The following is a 23117-nucleotide window of genomic DNA, read 5'->3' on the forward strand; positions in this document are numbered from 1 at the left end:
ATATATATATAAACACGACAAGCCTAGGGCCTATTCCATCTCTTATTGATAGACAAAATTATCAGCGGTTTTCGGTTTTATCTTCCTACGCATTGGTGTAGTTGCGAAATACCTGCCTACGTCTTTGCAGTGATTGAATTTTACAGATTAACCTCGTTTTTCTCACTAGATGCTGACTGGTCGCATGTACTACCCGTTTAGAAGAAAATGTGAAGTAGGACGTGGAATCCACTAATGCGCGTTTGCAGTGAGACTGTCAAATTGCCTGTAGTGGAAATTGTATGGTGTGCTTATGGGACGGTAAACTTCGTTGTGTATTAGTTGGGACAACAGTAGCTAACAACTAGAATGCCTCCTAGCGTTTGACTAGATGACCGTTGATCTGTTCACCGAAATTAACAATTGGTTTGTACACGTACGCACTCATCTGCTTACTGACGATATCTCCTTGACTGGAGATGAAACGTTTGCAAGGCAATTGCCACGCTCGGCCAACAGACCTGATAAGCCACAAGTAAACGCACCCGAGCTAGCAAAATTTCGATACATTGACAGCCAGAATGCTTGTTTTGAGTTGGATGTTCAAACATGCCAGTGGGTGATGTCATAACGTACATTACGTTGTCGGACAGAATCGCCGATTGGCAAGTTATCGCGTAATAACTCAGATTTCTGTGTGTGTCAACTGGTATTCCACAAATATACATATCGTAGTTTTCTGATGAAGTTGGCGTGTGCTGATATAATACCCCTTCTTATTTATCCTTCGAACTAACTGGGCTTGGCATGTTTACAAACAATCTATTTGGTGACATTGCTTTTGTTAACATCAGTTAACTAAGTATTGGTTAGCAGCTATTTATGCCCACTACCGACGCTACTGATTTCTCCACGAGAATCTACGCCCCATTTAACCCCTCATCAGCCAACATGGTAATTAGGCCAGAAAGGCAAAACATCATATCTGTTATCATAAGATTCGTTAAAATGCGGTAGGGGGATTGAAACGTACGGACGGTAAAAGGGACAAACGTGTCACGGGTTTGCACCACTTTGACTGTGACTACAGTGACAACTGTTCACTAGGAAGACCAGCCACGAAGTTGAGTCGGCCCACATTAGAACACACTGGATATAATCTTTTTGAGCGTTTTTGGCATCCTCGTCAAATCAAAACCTGCCTGGCGTGAGTTGAGCTGTTACACTGTAGGCAGGCTAGCACAGTTGGTCGAGACACATAACACAGAACATTCTGAGTCCTTGCAGCCAACGCACCGCGGTCTACCTGTGTTGCTTATACCTTGTTACCATAAAAATATGAGATGTTCTGATGGTTACAAGTGGACGATCGCTGCATACATTCGCACCTATACAGAATTTCTGACCTGAACTAAGCAGTACGCTCTTGCGAGAGATGCCAAAGTTTAAAGAACTCCGTCCTTCACTTCATGAATGAGTTTATTTCTGAGAGTATTTCCAGTTTGGCTAATAGCTCGTCTCCAAGGGGGTGAAGCATATGGCTACATACACTTCTTTGCCTGCGACAGTCAGAATGGATAGGAGAATAAGATCAAACTTGAGCTAGCCGCAATCACTTCAATGGTGAAATATACAAGCTGTATCGATATGTTTGCTTGATTGGTTTATACAGGATGGACTGGAACAGCTGACGACAATTTTCCAACGGGACAGCGTCCTCTGCGTAGCTTAGTCATGAGACTGTTTGGTTATGAAACGTCTACGACCAAAAGATAAACAGAACGAACAAAAGAAGGAGGAAACTGGATATGCTTGACGGGATCCAGTAGCGATTAAAGAGGAATCAGACAAGAGGGGATGAATTCTGATAAAGAGCCTAGGGACAACATAAAGGCAACATTGATGTCCACCCAGAATAAATCGTCAGCCATTGATTTATACAACGTCACTCCTTGTTTGTCGCAGCAGACAGGTTTCATCGGTATGGTTCCAATATCCATGGAGGAACATCAGGTCGTGGAGGAGAACGGTCCATCAAGGAGTAAGATTTTCTGTGTCTCCGACTCGACTATTATGAGAGCCATTCACCAGCGGACCGAGCAATCATTTTCTGGCCTTCCGTGTAGGTACGAGCTATGCTGAATCTGGCACACGTTCTGCGGTCACACTCTGGTATCCCGATTTCCGCAAATCAGCTAATCATATGTGTTGTAGTGTGCCAGCACAACAGTGATATAATTTCAGAGGTAGTTCATCTTTGCCGAGATCGGCCCGAACGGAATGAGTTACGGTCATCATTTTTGCTCAGATCAGTAACATTTTTCAGCATGGTTATTTCATCATGTCTGCAGCATCTCTCAATTAGATTAACGGATGGTTGTTGGTCTTTTCGCCAAGCTTGGCAGTTTGGATTGCGAACAGAGCAGCGCAGCCGAGCCACCTGTACTCCACATCGTTGCCAATACATCAGCAATGTTTTGGCTGGAAATTAATTGGAACCATGTGCAGAAAGTTCCTCGCTGAAAATAAAAGCATAATACTTGTTGTTGTTGTCCTAGTGGAGATAGGGCCGGATATCAACTGGCCACCGAACGGAGGAAAGGGTTTAATCAGGCTTCTTCTGAGGACTATTTTTGACGGTTTTACCGGCAAGCAAACCAGGTGGTGCATGAGGTCTTCAAAGAACTAATATCGGTGACTGAGTTCCAGTTCACGAGCCCACTGAATGAACACCAGCCATCCAGGATGCCCATTAAACTTTCGACTAAACTTTCTCTGCCAGGTACCAGCTGGTCGAACAAATATGGGCCCAGACTCCGGAGACAAGGGTTCAAGAATGTCCGTCAGTGGTTCCAAATCAAGAGTGACCTGACTCGACTAGATAAGCATTTAGTGGTACTTAGGCGGGAGAAACAGTTTTCTTTGGTGGAACGACCTACATCTAAGGGTGTAGTGAATGGACATTTCTAAGCAAAATCTAACTACATAGTTGGTTTTCTGGGGGGATTTTCAGAGGAACAGGTAATTTTCAGGCCAACGGGGGATCTTTGGTGTATCCTTTCACCTACTTTCCATATATACCAATATCCCAACAAGTCAATCAGCAAAAAAAGGTAGGTCATTTCTCCTTAAACCCTACGTCTACCTGAGTTGATAAAAAAATACTTGGCCTTATTATACGTTTAGAAATTCAACGGTTTTCCAAGGATAGCGCTTCCGGATTCCACTCAATCTGGCTTCCGTAAAGGAGGCTGGCACAGTTCTTGGGGAGGCACATCCACTGGAAATCGGATCCTCTATTTAAATCAGAATCTGAAGTGCCGGACATAGATATTGAACGAACTATGCAGAGTTGAATTTTACCGGCGGTACTCAGAAAAACAGGCAGAGAGGGTAAAGGCGATGAACTCACCTGTGGTAGCGACATTACAAAATCGTGTATATTAGCTTTCTTCGCGGCGGCTATAATCTCTTCCATGGGAACTTTTCTGGTGTTGTCTCCGTAAGCAATGTTCTCCTCTAGAGTCAGGTTGAACAAGTTCGGTTCCTGAGAGACAACGCCGATTTGAGCACGAATCCAACTAGGTGCCAAATCACGCAGATTCCAGCCGTCGAAGAACACGCCACTCTCGGGACCATGATTAGACGGGTCATAGAAGCGTTGGAGTAGTTGCAGGATTGTGGATTTCCCGCATCCCGATTGGCCCACAAGAGCAACTGCCTGGCAAGGCTCAACAATGTGTGAGAAGTTCTATGAAAGAATAACAGTAAAGGTATATATTCATTTCTGGAGATGCCCGATAGACCGGTCGAAGTACAATTCCCCTGAGAAAGAGCACTCACTCGTAGAATGCGCAATCCCTTGCGAGTAGGATAGCGGAAATAGAGATGATTGAAGCACAATCTTCCCGTGAATGGCACGTCCGGGACGAGACCCACGTTTCTCGGAATTCGTGATATCCGATCAATCGTACTCAAAATCCCCCGTGCTGACTTAAGCGCTTTTTTGGCTTCAGGTCCAAAGGAGGTACTTCGTCCAAGAGACTGTGCTCCCATGTTTAAGACTGAAAATGTGCTGAAATTATATATATGTATTTGTAGCGGATGTACTTGCAGCAAATCGGATCGAAAAAATATATACGGTTGCCTGCAGAAATATACCACAAGGTTTACTGCAAGTCACAACATTTCTTATTCATTATTAGCGCTACAACTGCTGTTGCTCTGCATCCAAAATCATGAATGAAAGTTTGACTTCCTCAGGCATACTGAGCAGACAGATTTTTTTTCGCCAAACCCTGATTTTAGTCCACTATCAGTGGACGTTCCACAAATCCGATGGCATCGCTTACCAATGAGACTGTAGAAAAAAGGCATTGTGAACAACCAGCGGTTGTTCAGAGAAGGTGGAAAATGAAAACTTCCAATAGCTTTCAGTAGGAATTGAAAGCCATCCCAGTTCGGTCTGGCGTATTTGGCATTCTCGGACCCATGGCATCACTTAATCTATTCGCATTTAAAGTAGACCTGATTACGCAAGCTGCCTCAGAGTCTGTCTTACTCAAAAGTCTTTAGTTTTCAGAAATAGAAGTTTCTTCCTTATCTGAAATCAGAGTCGTCTTTTAACTCTCCTGGAGTGCGAGCAGCATCAGATGTTCGTTCTCCCTCACAACTTAATCAGTATTTGTTAATATATTGGTGGCCACAACAACGACTTGTCAGGTTACTGGCGTAAAATTTAATAATCATACCCTTAATCAATCCCTTGCGTATGTATTTCGACCACGCCTTGAGAAAATACAACGACGATATCATTAGTTCAAGGATGAGAGGGTTACTTACCGAAACAGAGCCAAAACGTCTATTGTCTCTTTTTCGACCAAGTAAGCACCAAGACTGAATACCGCGGAGAAAGCGAACATTGAAATTGATTGACTCAGGGCATAGACCAATGCAGAGAGGAGGCAGTTTTTAATGACGATCCTTAATTTGAACAAATACGGCAGAAAATGATGTTCGTTTCGTGATGTTAATACCAAATACGTGTTATTAGACATATAAACAGGGATAGTTTAGACACTATTCCTGCGACCACTCCTCTCACCCTAGTTTGTTCTCCAAAACTAATTGCCAAATTTTAGAGTTAACAGTCACTATGTGAAGTGCAAAAGCTACGAGGTTGAACCGAAAACAAAATGGTTTGTTAATCATGCACCTATCCTAGCGTTTTGACAACCGAATCAGTCGTCAGTGGACTAAACTGTGCCAGCGAGAATCAACGTACTACTTATAAGGACGGCTTTTGCAGTCTTCTGGTATCTGAAATCAAACGGTACTAAGTGAGCTCTCGACGACATGCTGAAGCTCAAACATGCTGCACTTTCTGTCGAATAACCGCTCAATTGGATGAGTTAGGCAATCACTGAAAGCGTATCTGACATAAAATCCATAGAAATATTCAAGTGCACAACCGACCGAGACGTCAATTTATCGGTTCTGCAAGTAAGGTGGATCTCGATATATTGAGATCTTGGTAATAATTCCGTTTTTAAGGTGACAAACAGAGCGTGAGGTCACCCACTCAAAAAAACTGATTCACTTTTTCGATATTTTGCATCATCTAGAAGGGCCAAGCGTCAGCATCAACCAATATTCAGCTAAACGAAACGGATTGTGCTGCAACTGATGGAAACTTAAGCTACAGCCTCTAACAAACACTATTTTATACTTCGTATATTTAGCAGCTTGTCACGAGTCTGAAATACTGCGCACCTAAGTTTTGTGGTTAAGCCATTTGATGTTCACGAACACATCCGTGGCTGTCATGTTACTGAATCATGGACTGAACCACCAAGTCGATTGGAACCAGGGAAGGATGGCTGGCATGGTGATCTTGGTCGAAATGTTTCTGGGCTAACTAGCGTCCCAATAAGAAAATCCATGCTGGTCACCCTCAACGGATAGATAACAAAACAAAGGCAGTGCCAGTAGATGACTCATCATTGTAAACTTATGGGAACTTTCCCACGGTTTGAGAAGAATTCACTGCTGAGAAATTGGTGCGCTTGGAATAATCAGGAAGAGACTTAAAGCTTCCCTCAATGGGCTCATCTGGTCTTCCTGCGTCACAGAATCGGATTCTGTGCTTAATGACGAGATATTGAAACGGGAATGCAATCTCGGGGCTTCTGCAAATGAGTAGCTATCGATTCATGTTGAGGATCAACTTAAGCACAGCAAATTTCGTGATTTTTCCTCTCTGTGAGCAAAACTCTACTACAGTTGTTGCCAGGACGCACTTAATTGGGGACATACATCAGATCTAATATAATCTACTAGCCTCCCACTATGGATGAAGCAAGGTTGGAATGGTCTGGTGAACAATTCTGACCTCCCCTTTCTCACGCCTCAACACTTGCTATCCTTTTGAATCTACTTGGTTGTATTCAGTATTTTAGTCGTTTCTTTGACAAAAACTCATTGTATAACAGATGTGTAATTCACTTGCGGTGAGATATTTTGTTCTGAAAATCCTAATATCATGGCGCAGTAATGCACTTCATTCAGCAGCGCCTTTTTGGAAGAGGGCAAATCCATTTATGTTTGTTTTTCCAAGAGTAACGATGCAACATGTTAGATGAAAGTCAAGGCAGATTGGAACTTTTCGCAAAAAGTGTATTCAGCAAGGCTCCAATCAAAACACCAGGATCATTTTATCAGCAAGCTCTTTAATGGTGCTGGCGTCTTTCTCGTTTACGCAGTGGACTGCACTTCTTTTGTGCCACGCGTGCCTAGTTTCAGTACTTATGGAGGAAGTTCATTCTCAGTGAAAGTAGTGGCAACACTGGATGGAGAATCAGGGATCAACAGAGGTGATCAGAGGTGTCATCATACGGAATAATTTTCTGGTCACTTGGTGAAAAGTGGTGCCCCCGGAATAAACCGCCAAAGGGACGTAAAACGGAGCAACCAGCTTAAATTTAATTCAACTGAGACGCACCCTGTTGCAAACTCCTGGTTTTAATGACACAGGGAACATGAACTCTTTTTCAGGCGTTTCAACTGCGTGAAGTATTCCATTTAAGGTTTACGGTTTACGGTTTACAGAATGAAACATGCCAAACAACGAAGTACAAAAAATACCTAGGAAAATTTGTAAATGTTGAGATGTGTAAAGAAAGTTGGTATCGATGGTTGCATGATTTGGTTAAAAGGAAACGGTCCATCGCCGTTTGTTCAAGCGACAAAAATGTGGTAAGAGGTATCCACAACCGTCCCGAGACACTCGTAAAAAACTGAGTTTCAGAAAGAATGAAACACAACCTCGAGCGGGGCTGTCTATAAAACCCGAATTCCACTCACATACAAAACTACGTTCGTTCTCAAGTTCATCAGTAATTAATTAATTAGTTAATTAATCAATTAAATTAATCAATTAATACATTTTCCGAGAAGCAAAGTTTTGGATCCGGTAAAAATGAAATGATTGGATGCTTATTGAGTAGGGATACAGACATTTAGCTACTAATGCATCGATTTGAGGAGGACGGGCGACGGCCAGCAGTCATTTACTTTCAACTGAACCAGTTTTTTCGTGACACAACTACGCGCCCACCTATTGAATTATCTAGGAACATTCTCACAGAATTTTAAAACCACCATGATCAGTATCGAGCAGAAAAATCACTAGATTGTCGAGATGTCTGTGTTCTGCATAGGGGCATATAGTATGTGTGGAAAAGCGAAGATGCACGCAAGGGTAAGTAAGCCTCACGCTGGCACTGTTGGAGCGAAACTTCTATGCTGAGTTTATATGGTATCTCCTAAGGTCTGAGAAGGTGAGATCACTTCACCCGTCGTTGAAATACAGTTGTAGAAATTGGAACGTTTTTTTCAAAAAAAAAACTATGGATAACGGGAAAGAACTGAGGGCAATGCGACATTTGTTCATATTTTGCTGAAGCACCAAAATAAATAATCCGGAGCGTATATCCATACATATAAATAGACCTAACACGTTGTGCGATACAAACATTCAAGGCTTTGGTAAAATGAGTCAAGTAAAAACTCCTTTATGCCTCCAAAGGAAGCTCGACGGCCAAGTAAAAACATTTCGTGCAAAGTGCGATCACCCACGAATGATTCAGCTCCAGAGTAAACATCACTGTATGGAGATAGCCGAGAATAACATCAGAAATATTATTAAACGTCCTCTCAAGTAGTCAGTGAAAATTTATAAATGAATGAGGAAAATTTGATGTCATATGTACCGACATATGTACCGACTGGTAAGTCCTTTCTAGCGCATCATCATTCGATACCATAGCGGATTAATCACCTGGAACAGAACTTCGCGCCTGCTGCATCCTCTATTCAAGAAGAGCTAACACTGAAAAGATCCCACAAGTAGAGTTCACAGTTCGAGATAAATACACGCGGTCAGATGCGAAAAAATGAAATAACTGACGGCAATACGAACAGAACATTTAGCAGATCTTATCTATTTATTTAAGGGATTTCATTCATTTTTACCAGATGTTTATAGAAATAATGACTGGTTAGATTTATACAGAAAGAATTTAGAGAAGCTAAATGGCGTACAAAATATACGTGAAACGCATGCAACGGTACCATGCATGCCGATAAACGTTATCGTGGTAATTTCTAATCATTGAGGCAGTTTCTGTTCAATCCGTTGTGACAGTATTTTCGGAATCCCAGAATGCAAATCAACTGCTAAGGACAGTAACTCCGCGGCAGACTCACCGTTTGAAGCTTTGGGTTTATCACTCGTGTATTTTCAATAAAGGTCTTCCATATCAAGTGTCTTGGGTTCGACACCCAGTACCATCAAAGATATGCACTGTTTGTGCGTCTCACCAGAAACGAATCTTGAATCAAGTGTTTTCCTACCCAGTTGTCGACTAACTAGCACACTGAGCGATTCTGTCGGCTAATACGTGAGCAGATGACGGAAGTACCATTCAGTTAGGCACAGACAAGAGTAACCGTGTGGTATCTTAACAAGTAACTGTTGAGAATTAGGACAAATAACCTACTTGTAATCGCCAGCCATGACTCGTTGATATCGTTCGCTAAAATAGTCCTCCAAGTTCAAGGCAAAAATGGTTCGGCCGCTACTGATGGCTTCCTGAGCAATCCGCATTACTGCTGTTTCATCGACACTTCGTTTCATCCCGGCTGCATTACGAATCTGCATTGAGATGTACAACGTGAGAATGTCTGATGCGGCACAACAAGCTAGTTTACATGGTACTTAACCTACCAGAAACTTAATATTCAAGAGTTCAATACTATGGCATGGATAGATCAAAAGTTTAAAAACTGCATTGAAGTCAAATAGATTAAACCGAAATAATCGCTTAATCATCTGGGGAAAATATTCCACGAGTGGGTAGAACGCAAACAGGTTTCATTCTAGTTTTGAGCGCACCACTATTAAACCAAGCCTCAAAAGTCAGTAACAGCAATATTGTCATCCTAGAGGCAAAAGATGACATAAAGCATTGGAACGAAGTAAATGCACACATCTGAAAAAATGAGTTAAGTCGGGAGCCTACGGAGGCCATTTTGTCGAGACATTCAGACCTTAATCACAGGAATCCTTTCATCCACCTCTCTCACTGGACACGGTTGGGTACTAGGGTTCTGTGTTTGGTTCCAGATAGGAACACACAACTGGCCGAGAATACTCTGTCTCAAACAGCGATGTTTGATTCTTAGTATGGGTGGGTATGCTCTGATAAGTTGCTGACGAGTTATTTTTTCCCCACGTTTGCTATGGAAAGCATTTGAGTCGCTCAACTCCCCTGCCCTAGAAAATAAGTTGATTCCTTTTTCTCTTCCTATCCGCGCAAGTTTCATCTCCTTATTTTATGGAAAGCTGTCGATACAAATATCTCTCTGAATTACCAGGTTTAATATCTTTCACACGAAGGGGGTCCACTTTCTAGTGATTGAAATTCCATCACAGTCAAAATTAGGTACTGGAGTGGAGAAGACTACTCTGTAAGGAGCATAAAACTATCAAAAAACGGCGTCGGTGTTATTTTTTTTCCGTCGTATATCTCCGGCAGTGCAGTGTCTTGTGCTACAAATCTTGTCCTGGCCCCAGAGCGATGATAGAAGTCAAAGATTAAGGGTTCAGGTAAGTTTCGCCTATATCAACTAAGGTAAGCTCTGTCACTAACGACTTGTTTGTAGGCTTCTTCACATGTTACACATTAGAAACTGTGTTGATGGAGTGCCAAACCTTCCTAGACCACCAGATTTGGGCGTTCATTTTTCCGGCTGGCATCACAGAATTTGACTGCATGAAAATACTGTTTATGGTCTGTGTTTGTAATACTTAAAACAGATCTCTAGTTGTTCCTGCTCTCGCTAAGACAGGCTCTTGCGTGGGCACTTTTGGTACAGCTGGGAGCAGGGCGAAGCACAGTGGTTGCTAACCCTGTTTATGACTGTTACCCATCGCTGCCAACCTATCCGAGTGACCGATTCAGGAAGCGGCCGAGCTAAAGAGGGGTGCATCTCCTGCTCGCCTAACTTGCCCATCTGCCTCCATTATGTAGCATGACTTGGCCTACGTGTAGTATTTGAAGTAGACACATCACTAGGTAGAACTACGTGCCGTCTGCACTACATAGCAGCAACAATAAAAACTGATTTATTCTGTATCAACTTTGAAGTTTTAAGGTCGAAATCGGGTTTGACAGTGCCGTCCTCCGAACTATTTTCAAACTATTTACCCTTCATGCCATAAGACTAAATCACCAAGCAATGAAACCTGAACTTTCGATAGGACACCAAAATTTCTCCACTGTTGACAAGGTCCTACTAATTGAAATTGTCCTCTGTTTTCGGTAACTTAGTTAACAACATTTTTATACATCCCTCATCGAAATGAATATATTCTTCAGTCACGTGATCCAGTTCAAGTAACAGCGAAAGTTTCTTGCTTCGCTGATAGCTACTCAACCACGTACGGTTTAGCGTCGGTTGTCTAGCAACTACAGCACAGTTATCATGGTAAAACTTCCTGGAGGGTATCTCCAGTCCATGATGTGGAACGAGTAGACCTGTGCATGAGTGTGCTAGAAAAGTATTTCAAGCGCTTGTTTGTGAAACAATGCGTAGAAACAGGTTTGAACCTCGATGCCTAGTCAGTGTTCCTGTATAGGGATTGGAATCCCGGTCATCAAAAAGAAGCCTGTGATACAAATCACTGGGACGGCATCTCACGTTGCTACACACTTCACATAGTGTTTATATGTAACCTGTTTTCCAGGCGAACCACACAATGAAGGTTTGTGGCATAGCATTCTGATACTGTATCCCAATAACAGCTTGACTGTTTATTGGAACACAAACTGAGTTTAGCGAAATACTCTCAATGGCACATTGTGTTCGTGTTAACCAAAGACAACCGAACTTTACGCAAATCGCTCGGTTATGATTAACCCCAAGAAGAGGATGTCGTTGCTGGACCGCCGAAGAGGACACAGCAACCTAATGGGTAATCTATTCTTTTGGTAAAACAAACTAGGTTTACTTTGGTTGGAACTCCTGCGGACTAACTATAAGGAGAAAGAGAAAGAGAACAAGAACACCAATGTCATATTCGGGCCCACCTCATTTCTATTTATCGTAGTTCCTCTGTGTAGACTCTGGATAGTTGCCGAATAAATTAACCACGCAAGATACAACAAATTTCAACCTAGATGCACCACGGTTATCGAAATATTAGGAAGCATATTCACATGTACGTACACTTTCATTTCCCATATCGTCGGGTGATTCCTTAGTGACCTATTAATGAACTACAATTTGGTGTGCTTTTTGCTTTTCGCCAAGCGTTTGCGTGCACCAGGTTTACAGTGGATTTGCGCAACAGTACATTAGCACACACTACAGGACAGTTTGTCTAGAGTTAAGGATCACAACGCATCTCTCACCGTTTCGGTCACATGTCCCCAAGTTAGAGGGAAAAAAGACTTGAAAATAGAGAACACTGTGTTGTTGTTTTTAGTTGTGTAGAATATAAGCAGCTCGTTTGCGCTGCCTGGTTCTTGGTCTGTTCGCTGAGGCCGGCAGTCGTCACCCTTCAGTGGCGAGTTTGTTCAACATTCGCAATTCAATTGCAAACTGTAGCGAACACACTATTCATCAATCAATCAATCCTCTCTTTTCTCCTCTTGAGGGATCACGTAACAAATTGGATCGAAATCGTTCGCTGTCACGGACCTGTCTCTTCTCGCAGAGAGTGTGCTATTCAGCTAGTATCCAAAGTAGCATATAAAAGTATCTTCTAGTGAAAGTTCAACCTAAACATCATTCAGAATTAGGGCCCATAGACCCCAGTAATCAGTGAAAGAGAGTGTGAAAGACTCACTTGGAACATCCCAGCTATCACAAGCAGCGGAAAGAATAACAAAAACAACAAAGTCAGCTGCCAACTGTACACCAGCCCCACAACCAGGGAAGTTACCAGTAAAACGATTGCCTGTAGTAATGCACCGAGTTGGGATCCGGAGATGCCCTTCACCTTCGATACGTCTACCGCAAGTTTGGCTGTGAGCGCACCGGCCTGATTCTCTGGTAGATCGAACCAGCCCATTTCCTTTTGGTTTAAAAATGGAAAAAGTTAGATGCAACTGTGGCTTCAAAAGATTCTACTGTGCAACAAATCGGTTATCCTAGCAAAAATAATGGAAGAACGATCTTTACTTTCACGTGCGTGTGTTTTTAGCTGACCACCAGGTGGTCAACAAGAACTAATAGGCAGTTCTTGTTGAAAAACCAATGCACCACAATTTGTCTGATCTCCCAGATTAACCGGTTGTCGATACCATTGTCTAAACTCTGTCCCAGGTTAGTTTTAGTAGGGATATGGGGATATGCATAGTACCAAGCACTTAGCCATTCCACGAGATATGGAATAATATGTGAACTATTCAGTAGCTTCTGGAAGTAAAGGCGCGGAATACTATCAGAACCACCTGTCTTCCGTAGTTTCCACCTTAACATATGCGATATCCTCAACACATACTGATGGAGGCAACTACCAATAAAGTCACACCTTATTCCAATTTGGTAACTTCCGACGCGGTGCTAAAAGCTACCAAGACTAAGTGAAACTAAATACGAAATTTGGAGAACTTCAGGATGAGCGATATCCTGTTATAAATACGGCGTTTTATATAGGTATTATAATTTAAGGGAGAACGCCAACTCTCGCTTTCTACCACGTACACGCCATCTACTCCATCCGAGACATGAAAGTGAATTTTACAGCTGCACGTGATTCATAGCCTTGTAATTGTGCCGCACTCTGGATGCGGGTCGTACCTATCAGCCAGTCACAGTCCCTGGAGAGGGCCAATGATTCGGTCAAATGGGCAGTAAATATCGGAAGGTTTTCAGGTTTAAATTGTCCAAGTTGGCGAACCACTTTCCAATCACTCAGATGAGTACCACACAGACGTTAATACCAGTATTATTTCGAAATGTTTTACGGTACCAATACGGCCTGTGCTAGGCATTCGAATCATCAAAGGTGCCCCAGTGATGAGATAGGAACCCTCTTCGCCATTGGAGACACAACCGTTACAAAACCGAACTATTTTTATCTAGAATGTGGCGTGACTAAAGATCGGCGAAGCAAATTGTAGGACAAAAGAACAGTTCAGGTCCGAAATCGCGTTGAAGACTAGTTAGTAAATGTAGGGTAGAACATGTTGAAATGAGTGAGTTGAGTTTGTTGGTCGGTGGACATGCTTTGACAGCCGCAAAATCCTCGATTGTAATGAACTGCATGAAATCGACGTACACGTAATCCATGCACAAGAGACTTCTGCCAAACTGTGTCACTTGGGTTGTCCGAATGGAATTAGGCTGACGTCAAGGAGCTGTGCATACGAAGCAACTATAGGACTGGTCTTAATTTATGACTACGGAACTTAGAACCTCCTGTGTCAGAACCTTAAACTATATTTAACTTTTGATCAGTCAAGTCTCCGTAGCACGGTAACATTTAGCCGGCTGCGGTGAGTACGCAGCAGAGTGACCCGTAACCTGCTAGAGCCGCAGGTTAAAATGTCTGAGGTATGTAATGCACATGCGCAACCACCGGCTGCTCAAAACAGTGTGAGTTCCCGTCCCAGGCAACCGTTGGCGAAAGGATCGCGGAGGACAGATAATCAAATGGCAACATAAAATGAAAGCGGTTACTGTCAAGTTGAGCGCTACGGGACCTTCTTGGCTGAAGACTGTAGCATATGGCACCTGACGGATTAAAGTGGTTCGCTTGCTGCCTATTCCTAACCAGAGTGACAGGCTAAGGTTCTTCTCCGGACGTCCATCGAATAACGTTGTCAAAAGATGCTGATCCGGTATGGTACTCGGGTATGTGTCATTTTGATGTTCCAAGGTGTAGGCATCCTAAGTGTCTTCCTAGATCACATGAGACTGTTACGAATTCCTCACACTTTACCTTCACCCGCTTCTAGGTCACTCATTGCTGATGGTCATTTGGTAGCCAAGCACCATTGTTTACTGTTGATTCATTGTCATGATGACGGTAACGATGAAGATAACGATGATGACGAGGGCAGTGGTAAGGGTGATGTTTTCAGTAACTTAATACGTAACGATCACAAATGAGAAAACGGATCAAATTAGGGTGCTGCCAAGTTGTCTAGTTTTAAATTTTAACCCATAGCATCAATGACCTGAGCACTTAGAAGTGCCATCAAGCTGTGATGCGCCCATCCTACTGCCACATTCAACTGATGGTCGCTGTCCACAGGCAGCTTATATACCGGAGTATCACTGTTGGACTCAATCGTTCAAATCAGAAAACAGTGAACAGGCGTATGCAAAAATAATACTCTGCTTTAAGACTCGATTCAAGGGGAAGTGAGCACTCAGCTTTTATGCCCAAAGCTCTCTTTTACTGCACCGAATGTTTTGCGATCCGAGGTTATTTCCACGACCAGTCAACGAGAATAGTTCACAGGCCCTGCCAGTTTTCGGCAAAAGTTGTGACCGTCGAGAGTTATGTGGGGTACAACTACCTACTCTTCGCTTTATAAAGATAACAGAATCTAGATTACGCATTTCGTCCTGACTGAACTCTTAAGCAAGAGAAACCAACTGGCTGTGAATAGATGGTAGGCTGGGTTATACTTCATGTACGTGACTGAACGCAGGTTCTATTGTGTTTTGCTGTCCAGTGATCCAACTCCTCCACTACGACCGCTTTCGAGAGGTCTGGTCAAACTGACTTCTAACATTAATGAAATTGAACCATGTATGAAACAAATATATGTTTTTTTCACATGTGGTGGAAAAACATATTTTTGCTTTTCAAGTAAACAGGCTTATTAATGAGTGATCCAAGGTTATGAAGCTACCCACGGTGCTCATTTGTGGTCGGCCCCGTAAGGACCCACCGCAGAATAAGTTTACTGTATCAAAATGGAACGAAAAGTGAGACTTCTTATCGTCTCCATTATTCAGATCCCCCATTTGCTCTGCCTCTAAAACAACAGATCACGAATTCCAAACGAAGTGATCTAAATTAGGTCTCCGATAAGAACAGCTCGACAGAATGTCATATTTCTGCTGAGAATGCAGTTCATGAGATAACGCTCATAGAGAGTGCACCACCCTAATACCTTGACAAAGCATCAGTAAAAACTTTTTAACACTCTAATCATAAAAGCAAGGTAACTAGCACACCACAGCAAGACTGACCATATCCATCATCACGATCTATTACGGCACCAGCAATAAATTTAGATTATTATATGGCCTACGAGAATTAGACATTCCCTTAACAACATTCATTTCCACCCTTCCCATTTTTTTCTTTTTTTTTTTACTGAACAATGTATGATCCGCACTCACTGCGCCTCCCTTTTTGTCAGCAGAGATTGTTTTATTGCTTCAACACTGACAGTTGCTATGCTTTAAAGCGAAGCTGACATCGATTTCCCAAGACTGTCATAAAGTGAACTCAGAGGAAACGACCGACTGCATGTTTCCATTAACAGCGGTCTCCTGAACAAATATGACACTGCAAATGAACGTATACTGTAAGTTAGAAGGAAATGCACACACAACCAGACGCCAAACGGGATGTTGCGCAAGGGAAAAATCGTTTTTTCAAGGTCCCTAGCAGGTAGAACGTTCTCACCTCTGAAATGCAGTGACATGCTACCTACATCTGCCAACTTCGAAACAGTCGATCTGTCTAGTGATCACACGATTTTCAACTTCTTCAGTAATATGGCTCTGAATGCTTAAGACGCGGTTAACACTAAAGCAAAGGTGTTTATTCGACAAAAAGTACATCATGCAGTAAAGACTTGCCTGCTCAAGGATTGATTCGAAGTAGAGTGAGCGCAATCTGACAGTCAAGCGCTCACCAGAGACACCGAAGAAGTAACCCTGCAATAAATATGCTGATGTAAGCAAAACAGCTCTAGCCTGTTTATGATATGAATAATGTAGATCCAAACGGCGGTCGTATCGCAAATTACTACAGTATGTTTTGGAAACCATACATGCTACTTCATTCCTTTGCGTAACGACTCATTCAGGTTGAAGACATAGCTTTGCAACAAATATAGACAGCTAACGAAGCTAATTGAATATGACGGTAGCAACCTTTCAATACGTAGCACGGGCAGTCTTTTAGTATAAGTGTGCTGACAGATAACTGGTAGTTGTTCTACTAAAAATAAGCCACAAGGAGTTAAAGAAAGTAATGTTCAAAGGGATTCATTTACAGTATGTGTTGGATCATCATCCCTTCATCCAGACAATATAACTGCTCAAAAGAAGCAATTTGGCTGGTTTCATGAGGTGACCTGAGAGGTGTCTTCCATGCAGACATAGTCATATGATCAATATGCCATTTAAGACCTACATCTTGAATGAGCTGAATATCTTCTTGATGGAACATGCTACCCACAAAGTTACTGAAAGCGCTTAGACAGCTCAAAACTGGTTTTACCCCACTTGCGGACCATTAGATAGGCTCGAGCTTCTGTTCATCTTGTGTTAAACTCGGACACCAAACTGAACGTAACTGACGAACCACACATTGGTGTTAACGGGAGATTTTCATCTTAACCCTCGTTGAATCACTCGCTTATGACAGCACATGATATCATATTACACCATATCTACCACATCCTATCATCCATATCATAAAAGCGGGGTTGAGCCAAAATTCACTCAAGTTTCCCATAAACATCAATTTAATCTGCAGATCAGTGTGGTCCATGAATTCCGCACAATCTGGCTTTCAATTGGAACATAAGGCGGAAATTTGGGTCCGAAGAAGGGTGAAACGGGTCACGGGCGGTCGAAGGGAACGTAGTCACCATGGTACTGTTGTGTTATTCCAAGAAAATATGCTCAAATATCTCTCTTATCATTCTGAGTGGCTCTAATTCCTTGTTACACGACTATCATCTATTAGTAGTCTGAACTTACTTGACCGAGACCGGCGAGGAACGCTATAAATCCCAAGAGAGCCATCATTCCAACGATTATATTGATCAGATCCTGATTTCCTTGCCCCAGTGAAATCTGCCTGAATATCTGAAAGTCGAGAAGAGTGCAGAGCAGAAGAGTTTAGTGGCAATGGGAAAAGTCTGCTACTCCCGAATCAAAGCAGTCTCGATAAGAAAGTCAACTTATTTACGCGTGACTAGAGATGTCGAGCAACGTGGTTTGGGAACGATACCAATGGTATTAGGTTTACATCCACATGAAATCATGGAATTCCACATGTTTTGTTAGATTGAAAATTTTAGGACGTTAATAATATGCACCTTATACTTGATGAACTTTTCTTCCCATTGAAGGAGAATAATGTGTCACATTATTATGGCCATGTTAAAGGCTAATTATTTCAACTGTGACAACTGATAACCAAATTAAATTCTGTCTTCTTCATGCTTGAATGTCTGAGCACAGATCTTCCTTGTGTTAATAATGAAACTAAAAAACCTGTAACTTGACATCAGCTCTTTATAATGATCTACAGTCTTCTGTTCAAAATGTTGGTTATTCTTTACCCCGTGGTTGTACGAAAGTGAAGCATTGGTGTTGGACCCTGATGTCATGCTTGGCGGTCGCCAAGACACCTCAGGATTCAGCATACGCAACTCAACTCGCCAGGATCAAGCTCGTAAAACACCAGCTAAAAATCAAAATCGAATTCGGGCCAGAAGAATGGAAGAGCTTTAGCCGTAAGTGAATCTCGGTTGCCCCAAGGAGTTTTTCTACTGGACTGGAAGAACTGTATTGACCGCTAGTCCAATAGATTCAGCTGGTAGAAGTTGAACAAACCGGTGAACTAGTTAGAAAAGAGAGAACGGTTTCTGTATGCTTGCAAACGTCACATTTTAACACTACTCAACCGGACAGCAGATGTTGATTTGAGCTGCATAGCCCATCCGCCCAAAAAGGTGATCTGCTTGGTCAAATTACGTGCATTCACAGAACTTCCGATGGTCATAAACCAACTGCAAATTGAGAGGGTACGATGACTGAACATCTTGCCTGCGAAAACCTTTCAGCTGGGAGGAGTGATTCTCCAGAAGGAACCTCTTTACTTGCTATTGCAGAATTTGGAGGTGGACGACTTCCAAAAGATGGTGTGCTGCGGAGATATTTGCTATCTCGGCAGCATACTATCCGCATGACGTGACATTTGATGAGGTGATAAACATAGGAGTTTCATATTTCAGCAAGGCGACTAATCGCCATGAGAAACGCATCCGGGGAGATCATCGCTTGTGTACTGTCTTTGAGAGACCTCACTACTGTATAGCAGCAAGACGTGGATGTTATGCAGATGATGTGTTCGGGTTCTCGACCGATTTCACCTGTCCTATTTGAGTGAAATCCTCTGGATGAAATGGACACCCGAATCCCGATCGCGGAATTCCGATGCAGAGCAAACACTATTGTAATTGAACACGGTCTAATGCGAAATTACCTGCGCTGGTATGAGCGCCTGTCAGGAACGGTCGAAACTTATGACCCAAAATAGGTTGTTTTCCATCAGTTGCAGAATGGGGTTCAAAATCGGGAGCGATCAAAATTTCGCTAGTAGGACTACTCAGAGTGAGAGAGAACCAACGCGGCAGTTTTTTGAGGCATTCGCGCACTACATACGGCCAGATAAAACTAAGATCCCTGTTTATCAATTATCACTAGATACACTAAAAATTCAGTGAATTTACTTTGAGAATATCGGCATGAGGACTTTCTTGCGTAGCAGATAACCCCTGTTTAGAAAACCCTGTTGAAATGTCATTAACAGTCGAATAATGATGATTCGCAGATTGATAATAATAGTTCGCCCAGCATTGAAACAGAATGAGCCATCAGAACCTCTTTGAAGATCAATATCATCATCCGCCGACTGTATAAATGCTGCATAGAGAACATCACAAAATTGTTCATCGATGACTTGGAATAATAGGGGTATATAGCGGTGCATTGGAGGCAAAAGCTGATATCATTGAAGCTGAGTATGCGACAATGTCTAACGTACTTTGCTGTTTAGTCACTGCAGGAACTCAATTAATTCTTTTTCACCCTCCACGTTGTGCAAAGTGTGCCGTTCCACTAAGTCGGTCGACTGACAAACGGAGCGCGTCACCAGGCAACCCGTGGGGTGTGATAAGCTCATCGATTGTGGGCGAATTATTTTTCCTACAAACCATTCAGCGTACTCTAGCACTGCTTATTTCCTGTTCCTACCAGACTCAACAAGCGTTTTGAGGACTCCAACAGCCAAACAGGTTTTCTACGAGAATAACAATGGGGGGAGCAACGCAGTATTTTAACAATACCCTTGACAAATAGTTTGACGTTATGCCTACACGACAGATGATACAGGTTAAAAAACACCTATTTGATACGGGGAACCACCACTTTAGCTATAACGCCGGGACTCATTCAGCTACTCAATTATGCAGGTCGGTTTATAACTTCAGTCAACCCATCCGCAGGACACTAGTCCGTCTTGCAGCGGTGAATTTGCAGTGTGGGGCGCATACAAAACCGTCAGACAGAATTACTTGGGTAAGTTGACACTGTTTGCATTCCGGCGGTATCAGATCCGGAATAAGCTATGACATCCGCATACTTAATAGCTCTGAGCAAACTCTCTGAAAAGATTCCGACTTCACAGACTTTGGGGACCTTGAGTGAGCTTGCATGCTCATGTTGATGAAGGTGAAAGGAAAAGGGAATGAAGGTAGTCTCTCTCAAAACAACTGGATGTCCAAAACACGATCGGGAGCTGAACGTAGACCTTCTTGCATCCAAGGGGGTTGATGCACAGCGTCTTCAGGAGAGTCATGAATTCTTTGTTCCATAGACAATCTTACTACTGATACTGCTGAGCTACGGTAGTTCTCCAAATATAATGGAATCGCATGTCTCTAGCAGACTTGCTATGGCCTGAAGAAATGTAAACTGTCAGACATGCTCGCATTATGGTGTCAGTGGAATCTAGTTGTGTGCCTCGGAATGTGAGGTAAACTTAACTAGTGGCTCTCTAACTGCGTACCAGTTGGTTTCATGTTTAACTTGCACTTGGTGGCCGTCAGGCTACCTGGTATGAGCGATTTTTGTCGAAATGTTTAGTGAACATCAGACGTCGCCCTCACTCGTCTGTTCAGTGAACATGGACCTCCAGGTTGCTTAAACCGAATAAGTTGATTTGAGATACCACCTCGACAAGCAAAGTTTTGACCCAGAAGGCAGTGAGGACAGGAAGAGTCTCTGTTACGGGATCCTCCTCGAAACCGGTGACTCAATACCCTGATCTGCTTGGATGCAGTAGGTCGTTCTAGCCAATGCCACATAGAATAATGCATAATCTTATTCCTGATGCTACTACGCACATCAGATGCTTTTCAAGACACATCAGGTTGTTGGTAGATTTCAGATTCATTCCAGCTGAATTCAATAAATTGCAGGCAGCCACGATGAGATGTAAGACGATCTGTGTCCAGTAATTAGAGTCGACATTTTCAAATATGTTGCTATTCGGAAGGAGGCATTATCGCCGTTCCGATTGACGGAAGAGTGTTGACGGCCTGAAGAGAAAATATATTACTACATTCACACTCCTATCTCAGTTAAAAAAGAGACTTAAACCCCAGACGATTATCTTCACCTGCACATCGGGTTCTCACTGATCTTCGCCTCATTGCTTTCCGTTAGATTTTCTAACATGCTTGCAGTGGCCAGTATAGTCTACGCACTCATTGTAGTACTCAGGTTGCAGCTTTTGACCGGGAAAATGTTATAGTAGGAAACCAGCTAATTCCATAACAGTTACGACCTTCGTCAGTTTAACTATGCCGCAAGAAACAAGGACATTCGGGCATACCTATCAGACTTTATGTACATGAGAAGCGTTAAAACTCACACGTAGAATGTTAACCACTAGATTCGTTAATAAGCAGGATAGCGTACCTAGCGAATTATTTAATATCTACTCGTAATTACAAAGACATAAGACAAGTTATTTTTAACGCATTAGTTCATCGCCTTGGTGTCTTTTCTTTTGTATGGATATGATCCAGCCAATCCAGCTGGTTTGTTCCACGATATCTTACAGTTACGGCAAAATCACGTGAATTTGAGTGACAATAGCGCACTTTGCTTTGAGTTTTAGAATTCCAACCAAGCAACTGTACAAATGCCCTCTGTAATTTTAGTCAGTTCGGAAAACAAAGCAGATCTGAATAACCAAGTGCAGTTGTGCAGATAATCGGTGAGAAGGAGTTCTGTAAGACTAGGTTTTGTGGAAGGCAAATATTGCCCAAAATGATTATAAAAAAATCAGCGAATACCAATTTATCATAGGAAATAAAGGTGAAATGTGATATGAAGGATGACAGAGCTTGCCTGAAACGTCCATTTCCCACAATAGCTGTTCCATCCCCATTGCTACCGAACGAGTAGTGACTATCCAAATCTTTAGATTAGAATCTGTGATATTCGAGTCAGAAAGCAGCACATAGTAGGTAATTATGTCAAACAGTTTTGGTTTCATTTCTGTGGAAAACTCACATCAAAAAGCTGGGAGTAGAGAATCGCAAATGCAGGTTGTACGCCTCCACTGATCACACAACAGATGCATCCCAGTATGATATGAAGGAGCTCCGGTCTGTTCAATTTTAGCAACCTTGCGATTGGCGAATGACGGATTTTCTGGAACTGTTCGAGAAGTAGGATACACAGCATGTTTAAGAAGAACAAATATAGATTGTTGCCGCCAATTTCCTGCAAGCTGTACACAAAACGCACTTGGTTAATAAAACGATCGTTTTTAGCAATTGCTCCTTCCAGGCCAACAAGTGGTTCAGGATTTTCAACACACTCATACATCTGTGTTGGACTAAAACTAAACCGTCGAATGTTATTTGATTTTGAAATTACGCCTACTATTCCAGAACTAGCTGTCACTGAGACCAGTTAGAAGAAATACGGATGAAGCGCGAGGTAAATAATCGGTGCGCTTGGCACCACTACTGGCTTGGATAACCGAGCGCATAATATTTTGGATTATCATTTTGATGACCCGAGCTATTCACAAATTGCTCAGGTATGAAAACGATGAGAACATTAACGTTCGGATTACGTAATCTCCTTCCTCTATTGGAAGTCATCGGAGAATGCCATGCATTTATTTGTCCCTTAATCATCATCATCGACAGCATGCATCAGTGTTCAACACTGATGCTTCACTGCCGTCCCTTAATTCCTGGTCTGACTCGTAAACACTCAGAATGGTTACCTCAGTGGCAGCAAAACTGTGACTTTTCACGAAGCCTGTTATCTCATAGTTATCCTTACGTCCTGTGCAGAATCGCTGCCTATTATATTTGGTTTGGGAAGGACTTATGCAAGACTGAATATTAAACTTTCTGATACGTGGCAACCTCAAAGCATACGGTTGACCTTGGAACAACTTTTTCAGAGATAATTTTCTAGATAAATTCTTAACTACTCCGATACCCCGTCACGAAGAGACTGGACCTCACCGTGGTGTGACGGTTTGCGCACCTCAG

At 42.5% G+C, this 23117-nt stretch overlaps 1 protein-coding gene across 1 annotated transcript in view; it reads right to left on the reverse strand.

Moving 5' to 3' along the window:
• The window catches only part of T265_13344 (hypothetical protein), a gene marked incomplete at both ends in the record, with an annotated part of 62278 nt that overhangs the window by 1293 nt on the left and 37868 nt on the right, over positions 1-23117 (reverse strand). Inside the window, 7 exons of the mRNA XM_009168455.1 lie at positions 3392-3730; positions 3823-4054; positions 4822-4962; positions 9039-9193; positions 12392-12619; positions 17506-17613; positions 22117-22263. Coding sequence (XP_009166719.1) covers positions 3392-3730; positions 3823-4054; positions 4822-4962; positions 9039-9193; positions 12392-12619; positions 17506-17613; positions 22117-22263 — 1350 coding nt within the window. The remainder of the gene's footprint in view (positions 1-3391; positions 3731-3822; positions 4055-4821; positions 4963-9038; positions 9194-12391; positions 12620-17505; positions 17614-22116; positions 22264-23117) is intronic.

This window comes from Opisthorchis viverrini, assembly GCF_000715545.1.
Source record: "Opisthorchis viverrini unplaced genomic scaffold opera_v5_57, whole genome shotgun sequence".
Lineage (NCBI taxonomy): Eukaryota > Metazoa > Platyhelminthes > Trematoda > Opisthorchiida > Opisthorchiidae > Opisthorchis > Opisthorchis viverrini.